This window comes from Nymphalis io, chromosome 3 (genome assembly GCF_905147045.1).
Source record: "Nymphalis io chromosome 3, ilAglIoxx1.1, whole genome shotgun sequence".
NCBI lineage: Eukaryota > Metazoa > Arthropoda > Insecta > Lepidoptera > Nymphalidae > Nymphalis > Nymphalis io.
Genome location: NC_065890.1, coordinates 1,332,530 through 1,341,378, shown reverse-complemented (window position 1 = coordinate 1,341,378; position 8,849 = coordinate 1,332,530). Strand labels below are relative to the sequence as shown.

Sequence of the window (8,849 nt, the reverse complement as noted above, 5' to 3'; positions counted from 1 at the left end):
CGTTGTCAAGTTTCAATGTATTAAAAACAAGTAGTTTTAATATATACAATATTATATAATTTAATGTGAAAGTGTAACAAAATTATAAGCCTAAATATTAATTTTGTTGTTAGGTTAAATCACTTTTGGTTTTATAATGGATCAAAGTAACGATAATAAACGTAAAAAGGAAAAATACAGTGAGAGTGAATATCATAGAAAAGATTCAAGATCGAAAAAGCGTCGGTCGAAATCTCGTTCTCGATCTCCGAGAGATAAAACTGAAAAGGATTCTCGACGTAAAAGAAGACATTCTCGATCGAAATCTCCCAATATTCCGCATAAACAAGACAATCGCCGTGATGACGCGCCAAAGGAGATCAAATCAACGCCAGCGAAAAAAGCTAAAGAAACCGATATGCTTAACACGAGAACTGGTGGCGCGTACATTCCTCCAGCGCGTCTACGGATAATGCAAGCTCAAATAACTGATAAATCGTCTGTCGCTTATCAAAGACTTGCATGGGAAGCTCTCAAGAAATCTATTCACGGCCACATTAATAAGATCAACGTTGGTAACATTGGTATAATTATTAAAGAGCTTTTAAAAGAGAATATAGTTAGAGGACGAGGTTTGCTCTGTCGGTCGGTGATCCAAGCTCAAGCCGCATCACCAACATTTACAAACGTTTTTGCTGCCTTGGTATCAGCAGTCAATTCACGTTTCCCTAATATAGGTGAATTGTTGTTGAAAAGGCTAGTAATACAGTTCAAGAGAGGTTTCAAGAGAAATGATAAGCCTATATGTATTTCGTCAGCTACTTTTATTGCTCATCTCGTAAACCAAAGAGTTGCACATGAAATTTTAGCTTTAGAGTTATTGACATTGTTAGTTGAAACACCAACAGATGACTCTGTAGAGGTTGCTATAGCATTTTTAAAGGAGTGTGGTCAAAAACTCACGGAGGTCTCATCTAAGGGTGTTAATGCCATTTTTGAGATGTTAAGGAATATTCTACATGAGGGCCAGTTGGATAAGAGAGTTCAATATATGATTGAAGTAATGTTTCAAGTTTGGAAAGATGGCTTCAAGGATCATCCGGCTGTTTTAGAGGAGCTGGAACTGGTACCTGAAGAGGAACAGTTTACGCATCTTTTAATGTTGGATGAAGCCACAGATTCACAGGATATCTTAAGTATGCATTATATTGTTATTCTTGTTTTAATAATAATCTTTAAAGACAGCTTTTTTCTATAAGTGATTTCTAGTCAGCCTAGTGTTAGTAATATAATAAGTTACTGGCATGTAACATACATTTATTACAATTAAAACACAGATAATTTGTTTTTTTCTTTTTCATACTTGCAAACTTTTTTATTTGTGTTTAGGTTGAAATGTAAGTGGAACATATCAATACTTCTTATTGCTATATTCTCGTTTGAATGGTCTGTGCCAATGTAATTACAATGAGGACATCGATCTTATATTCCTTGGTATTGGTGGTGTAAGAAGTGGCTTATAATTCTAAAATTGCTTATTGAACAACATATACAATATCATCTAACTATGAGGTGACTTATTTGCTTACACTATTCAAATAATTAAAAAAAAAGGAATCTCTTATTTTTTTCTGAAATATTTATTGAGTATCACTTATTGAGTATTCACAAATGAATGCGAAGCTTATCACAGAATATGACCATTGTTTTTATAAAAAAAAAAATGAATTTAACTTTAAATCACACACTTATAATGAGTAATAGAAGATATAATAAGATTCAGTATTTATTTATTATTTAAATTTCAGATGTATTCAAATTTGATGACAAGTATGAAGAAAATGAACAAAAGTACAAAGCACTGAGTAATGAAATCCTCGGATCTGATGCTGAGTCTGATGACGAAGATGGTTCTGATGAATCTGGCAGTGATGACTCTGATGATGAGGAAGCAGAAAAGGGGAAAGAGGTCACTATTATTGACAACACGGAGACAAATCTTGTTGCTTTGAGGAGAACTATATATTTGACTATCAATTCAAGTTTGGACTTTGAGGAATGTGCTCATAAATTGATGAAAATGCAGCTAAAGCCGGGACAGGAAATTGAACTATGTCACATGTTTCTTGACTGTTGTGCTGAACAGAGAACTTATGAAAAGTTTTATGGTCTTCTAGCTCAACGATTTTGTAACATCAATCGAATTTATATTGGTCCATTTGAAGAAATATTTAAAGATTCTTACTCTACAGCTCATAGATTGGACACAAACCGTCTAAGAAATGTGAGCAAGTTTTTTGCTCATCTATTATTTACTGATTCTATAAGCTGGGAAGTTCTAGAATGTGTAAAACTGAATGAGGAAGACACAACAAGTTCGAGTAGAATTTATATTAAAATATTGTTCCAAGAGTTGGCTGAATATATGGGCTTAAAGAAACTTAATGATCGCTTAAAGGACCCGTAAGTTATATTTGGAGATAGCTCACATTTTAGCTAGTTAAAAATATTATGACTTAAGATCTAAATCAAAGAAATTAAGCAACAATACATCCCATGTCATTGAAATATAATTTACATTTTTATGATACTATATATATGACTTTCAACCTTGTTCTGAAGTTAAATTAGTATACAATGTCCATTATTCCATTCCGTTATATTTTTATTAATTATAGTAAACCTTATTTTTCAGAACTTTGCAGCAAGCATTCTCTGGTGTTTTCCCGAGAGATAATCCTAAGAATACAAGGTTTTCTATCAACTTTTTCACTTCAATAGGTCTTGGAGGTCTTACAGATGAATTAAGGGAACATTTGAAACAAATGCCAAAGGTAAGATCTTCATAAATCGAAATTAATTAATAACTAAACATATCATTTACTATTTGTAATTTATGCTTATGTTATTTATACTCCTTGTATATAAAAATAAGATGGGTAAAACTGCCTTTTTGATATAATTGCTAACTTATTAGGGTGTAAAACCGAGTTTGTGCCGGTAAGAATTTTTTGGCTTTTTCTGTCAAGAAATTATTAGTGGCATCCCGGTTTTTTATATATAGGCATTCCTGTAAATCAGAAAGCATGTCAAACATATCAATGTAACTATTTTATATCAATCTATATTAACTTTCATCACAAATATTTCTTTCCTTGTAAATAAGTATTTGCATGATGTAAACATAAAATATCAATGCTTATATCGAGTAATTCTTAAAAATAAAGTTGTTAATGTTTTAAAACTAAATATGCCATTGGGTGTCCTCACCTTGAGAAGGTTTGGAACTTATTCCATTATACACCAATGATGGTGAACAACACCAATATTGTACTCCAATATTGGTGTTGTTCACCAATATTGGAGTGCAATATTGGTGAACAACACAAGGGATGTGAGAGATTTTTGTCTGACACATGCTTGGTTTTCTTGTTGTTAAGATTATTTCATTTCCTTTAATGCTAATCACAAGATGAAATCTAAACATATTGTTCCACTAGGCCATCTCATATCTATCCTCTAATATGAATTTATTTAATTTTACAGAATTTACCTCCACCGATAACAGAAATTAAACTGGACAGTGAGTCTAGTTCCGATTCCAGCTCCAGCTCTAGTTCCGACAGTTCATCATCATCATCCAGTGACTCAAGTTCGAGTGGTGAGATAGAATTTAAATTTTTAATTTATAAAAAGTGCTTGATAATAACAATCCGTTTCATCTTTATTTCTACTCCAACAACTATAAGAGTTTGAAATTTTATACTAAAATTATATGGGTTACCATCCAACATTAATTACAGTTATATTGTTTTTTTTTTTTAACAATAATTTTATGTAATACCCAAATTTGATAGCACAGCATTGATGTAATATAGCATTTCTTTATAAAATTAAAATTAACAATTCATTTAATTATTTTAGATTCTGAAGAAGAAAATAATCAGAAGGAGAAAAAACGAAAAAAGAAGAACAGCAAAAATAAAACTTCGGAGCCTGATGACGTTCCCAAGAAAGATGTTGACAAGATTGAAAGATGGGGTCATGATGGTTTCTATGAGAACTATGGATCTAATGCCAGAAGAAATGATTCAAGATCTGATAGAGATAAGAATAACTTTGGTCAACCTAGAAGTGATGATGAAAGGCGAAGAGATTACTATGATCGAAGAAATGAACACGAAGAATCTGAAAGTGATAGAAGACGTGAAGATCGTGGGGGTATGGGAAACGGTATGGGTATGGCAAACTATGGAAAAGAGATGGGAAAATCTTATCGAAGAGATGGTAAATATGGTGAAGATACTAGAAACCATAGAATGTATGAAGAAGATACAGACCGACGCAGGAATAAAACGTATGAAGATGATACAAACAGAAGAAGAAATAAGAATCATGATGATGATAGAGATAGAGGAAGAAATAAAAAATATGACGAAGAAATAGAAAGAAGGAGGAATAAGAATAATGATGAAGATCTAGGCAGAAGGAGAAATAAGAATAATGATGACGATATGGACAAAAGAAGGAATAAGAACAATGACGACGAAGTAGACAGAAGGAGAAATAAGAATAATGATGATGATATTGACAAAAGAAGGAAAAAGAACAATGATGACGATATGGACAAAAGAAAGAATAAGAACAACGACGAAGAAGAAAACAGAAGGAGAAATAAGAATAATGAAGACGATATAGACAAAAGAAGGAAAAAGAACAATGATGAAGATATAGACAGAAGGAGAAATAAGAATAATGATGATGATATTGACAAAAGAAGGAAAAAGAACAATGACGAACAGGAAAACAGAAGGAGAGATAAGAATAATGATGACGATGTAGATAGAAGGAATAAAAATAATGATGAAGATCTAGACAGAAGAAATAACAAAAATTATGAAGAAGAAATGGGGAAAAGTAATCACGATAAAGAATCTCGGCAAAACAGAGATGAACGCAATAATAGAGACAGAGAACGTGAACATGAAATAATGCAAAACCGTGAAGATCAATCTCGTTATAAACAAGGAAAAGCTGACGATGACAGACAAAGAGATCGGGGACGTACTGACGTGAAAGATGGCAAACGTAGTAAAAAATATGATGGTGAAAGAGATAAAAATAGCTCCAGTAGTAGTGATGAAGATTACAAAAGTAGGAAGCGCGAAAAAGATAGAAAAGTTGACAATGAAAAGGCATGCAGGAAGGATAGTTCAAATAGCAAAAAGAGTAAAAAGCGCAATAAGGAAAATAAAAAAGAAAATGTACGCGATAGTACTGAATCTTCCACAGATTCTGAAAATGATGAGGGTACAGAGAAAAATGATTTGGGTGGACGTTACTGGGATAATTTTAATATAGAAACACAACTCAATGATAAAGAAAGAGAAAAATTCGAAGGTCGAACTCCAGATTATGAAAGAAGGCGTGAACGCTAAAACCCTGTAACGCATAAGTAAGACATTATATAATAAGATTTATGTATATTATAAATGTCGCATTTGTAAATATTGATAATTAATATTATAAGGTTTTGAACGTAATAATAAATTCGGTAAGCGCTTTTATTTTTAAATCCATAAATTCAATAAATTAGAATAATTTATATTCAAACCCGCATTGGAGCAGCGTGGTGGAATAAGCTCCAAACCTTCTCCTCAAAAAGAGGAGGGGAGGCCTTTAGCCCAGCAGTGGGAAATTTGCAGGCTGTTACGGATATTTAAATCATAAACTGTCTTTATTTTTTTTCTGACGTAAGTCTGTCATTATATCAATACGCCAAACTTACGAGTAATCAAATAAGTCACGTTGAATGTACGTTAGATTTGATTGTTTGCCACAATTTCTATTTGACATCATTGAATTTAGATTTAGTTTTATATTATAAAACATATTGTTAATCGTCAATATGAAAATTACTTACAATGTTAAGTCGAACAATAATGAGTCTGAGTCTAATATACTAAAATTCAAAGTTAAATCGGCACCAGTAGAACTTTTATCCAAATCTTCTGAAAAAATTTTAAAAGAACAGTTATCTGCTCCTTCTTATTTACACTCATTAAGGGAAAATTTAGCACCTCCATTCAAACGACCGGTAAAAGAAGTGAAACCATGCCTCTTAATTGGTACTATAGTCACCGAAGCTGATGTTATTGAAATAATAGCTGCAGAAAATACTGATCCTAACAAAGGCTTGGACAAGCATTTAGGTCAGTATAAAAATAGTCATTACCTTTACATTTGACAGCACTAAATGTTTTGACCCATAGATTTTATTCTGATACTCTGTATCTCACACTGAGTGGTAGTTAAATAGAGAAATCAAAAACAAAATTATTTTGGGGACATGGATAACAATCAACTAAAATTTTAAATTTAAAAAACCCATTAGACCTGTCAATAGATACCTTAATATCGGCCATTAGAGAATATTGATTTAGATTTTATAGTTTTATTCGTATTTAAAAAAATAAATAAATACGCACATTCTTTATTATTATATTATTCTAAAAATAAACTTCATAAAAGCAGCCATACAATAAATAATATTTATAGTTGAGTCGAAATAAAACTAGTTCTTACAAAAATATATATATATATTTCTAGATATGTAATTAGTAATTACTGTTTTCATACTTTATGTATTTTTTAGGTAAATTTCTGGTAAAAAAGCAGTTATTATCAAATGATTGGTTATCGGAGAAACACTTTCTCATAAGTTTATTGAAAGAGTGCATAAATTATTCAGCTCATCGTGACTTCTCTGCATTTAAGCTAGCATGCTTCATGACTATTTATTTAGCTACTCACAATTACTTTAAATGGCACTACTGGATGCCACCAACTACTGTTTGGAAATTCTTTAAAGAAGTTATGATAAGGCATACTATAGAGGTATGTTAATTAATATATAAATCTAATAGGTACCCCAAAAAATATGTTAAGGAAGGCTGTATGGTTTGCTTTACTTGAATAACTTAAAGAAAATGACAGAATTTGGTCTGAGCTAACATTCTTACCACTTGGATTGTAATGTTATTACTTAAATTTCCAATGCAAGCTCTTTTAATGATAATCAAAAATATCTACGAGTTTTATTGGAGAAACAATCTACCCTCAATGTGGCACCACCCAACATATTATATTTAATGTATATTAAAAGATGTACAATTAAGTCATTTTAAACATTTAAAACTTAAATTTAAATAGGGATAAAAGTTACTCATCTTCAATTATCATTAGTTTTTTAAGGTACATTTTCATGTCAAATTATTTTAGGACTCACCAGATGGTCAAGAGGTATTTGAACCAGAGGAGTGCTATGATATACTAACACATTTTCATATAATCTACCTCACCAACTTACCTCTGATACACATCCTTATATTTAGAGTTCACCGACTAAAGCTTTTATGGCCATTTAAGCTTAAATGATTCTTTAATTACTATGAAAATTATGTTTGTCTTTATATATTAAATAAAAGATATGGTTTAAACTCTCAAAATTGTTTTATTTAGTAGTACTTTGAACAAATCAATACAAATCATTTTTAGGTTTAGATTTCTTTCTTTTCTGTACTCTGCCATCAATTACATTAGTGTCACTGTTTACTTTATTTTTCACAGCTGGCTTTTTTTTCTTCTTTTTACATGATAATGGGTTAGGGTTTTTGATTTTCTTCTTCCTTATTGTATTTTTTTCTTCAAGCTTTTCAACTCCTAAGGCTTTTTTCATATTTTTTAGTATTTCATTTTGTGTTTCACTTATGAACATAAATTTATTGTCTTCCAATGTTGCACCAGCTTTACCATAGCTTGCTTTTGAAGGTTTTTCAAGAGTAGGAGATTTATTATGTAAATAGAGTAGAGGTACCCCAGGTTTTAATCTCATTTTCTCTTGTAAGTCTCTGTCTTGTGTGGCCAGAATATAATGTTTAGGATTTTTTTTTCCTATCATAGATAATATGCATTTTGAGCCTGCAACAGGGTCTTCATGGTCACATTCATGAATACCAAACTGCTTTAATATAGTTAGTGCTCCATGTGTCTTTTTAGAAATCTTTTCAGTCTCTATTATTATACACCTTGTTGTTAATAATTTTACACTTCCATTAAGATATTTTGAGAGTTGGTCTCTAATATTTATGTGTTCCTGTAATAAAAACATTAAATAAATATATTGAGAGCAGTTAAGTTTTTAAGTATTTTGTACACGAAAAGTCTAATAGAATATGACTACAAATGAAATATGATATACAATTAAATAACTACACGAGTGTACCTAGTTTTGATTACTGCTAGCTGGTTCTGGGAAGTTCTCCTGCCACCGCATACTCTGTTCTTTAAGAGTGAGATGGGAGTCGGCACTGTCGGCTTCAGGGTCAGGTAGCTCTTCTAGAGGAACCTGAATATCCTCGTCGGGCAACTGTTCTGCTTTCCATTCCTCATCTACTATATCTATGAGGCGACCAATCCGGCGGTACTTGCTATCCATTATTAGGATTTATGAATTATTAAAAATTGCTGTTTTAAACAAAGTACTATGGGAGAGGTTGCAAGCAGTAATCCAAACTAAGCTTCTGTAATAAACAAAATAACTCACTTTAAAAGCTGAAAAACAGAAGGTACCGTCGATCAATACTTGATAAGGTTGATGAAAGCCGTAGTTGTTATAATAAAATTTAAGGTATTTTTGAACTTTCTTGTATCTTGTTATCTTCATTTTTAATGGTACTCACAATAAAATCAAGTTTCAAACACAATATTTTTAATTCGATTCTTAAAAGACTTTCAATATTATTATTTACAAATTCAACATTCAGCACGTTTTTTTATTGGGTGACAAATTGACAAATGACAATTGATGA

General features: G+C 31.3%; 3 protein-coding genes across 4 annotated transcripts; 2 read left to right on the top strand and 1 right to left on the bottom strand.

The window, feature by feature from the left end:
* On the top strand, positions 1–5,543 carry LOC126780986 (pre-mRNA-splicing factor CWC22 homolog). Its single transcript, XM_050505718.1, has 5 exons — positions 1–1,175; positions 1,788–2,442; positions 2,675–2,813; positions 3,526–3,640; positions 3,904–5,543. Exons 1-5 carry the CDS (start codon positions 137–139, stop codon positions 5,415–5,417), a joined length of 3,462 nt encoding a protein of 1,153 aa, XP_050361675.1. The 5' UTR covers positions 1–136; the 3' UTR covers positions 5,418–5,543.
* Positions 5,544–5,608: 65 nt separating this feature from the next.
* Positions 5,609–7,530, top strand: LOC126780998 (uncharacterized). Of its 2 annotated transcripts, XM_050505737.1 has the most exons (3): positions 5,609–6,191; positions 6,635–6,876; positions 7,261–7,530. In XM_050505737.1, exons 1-3 carry the CDS (start codon positions 5,888–5,890, stop codon positions 7,414–7,416), a joined length of 702 nt encoding a protein of 233 aa, XP_050361694.1. In that variant the 5' UTR covers positions 5,609–5,887; the 3' UTR covers positions 7,417–7,530. The 2 variants fall into 2 exon arrangements, with proteins under 2 accessions (XP_050361694.1, XP_050361695.1); XM_050505738.1 differs by lacking the exon at positions 6,635–6,876 and having other exon boundaries at positions 7,261–7,386.
* Positions 7,461–8,840, bottom strand: LOC126780997 (rRNA-processing protein UTP23 homolog). The gene is made up of 2 exons (XM_050505736.1): positions 8,585–8,840; positions 7,461–8,134 (listed from the first exon to the last, which is right to left on the bottom strand). The coding sequence occupies exons 1-2, from the start codon at positions 8,702–8,704 to the stop codon at positions 7,517–7,519; spliced, it is 738 nt and encodes a 245-aa protein (XP_050361693.1). The 5' UTR covers positions 8,705–8,840; the 3' UTR covers positions 7,461–7,516.
* Between the last annotated feature and the right edge of the window lie 9 nt (positions 8,841–8,849).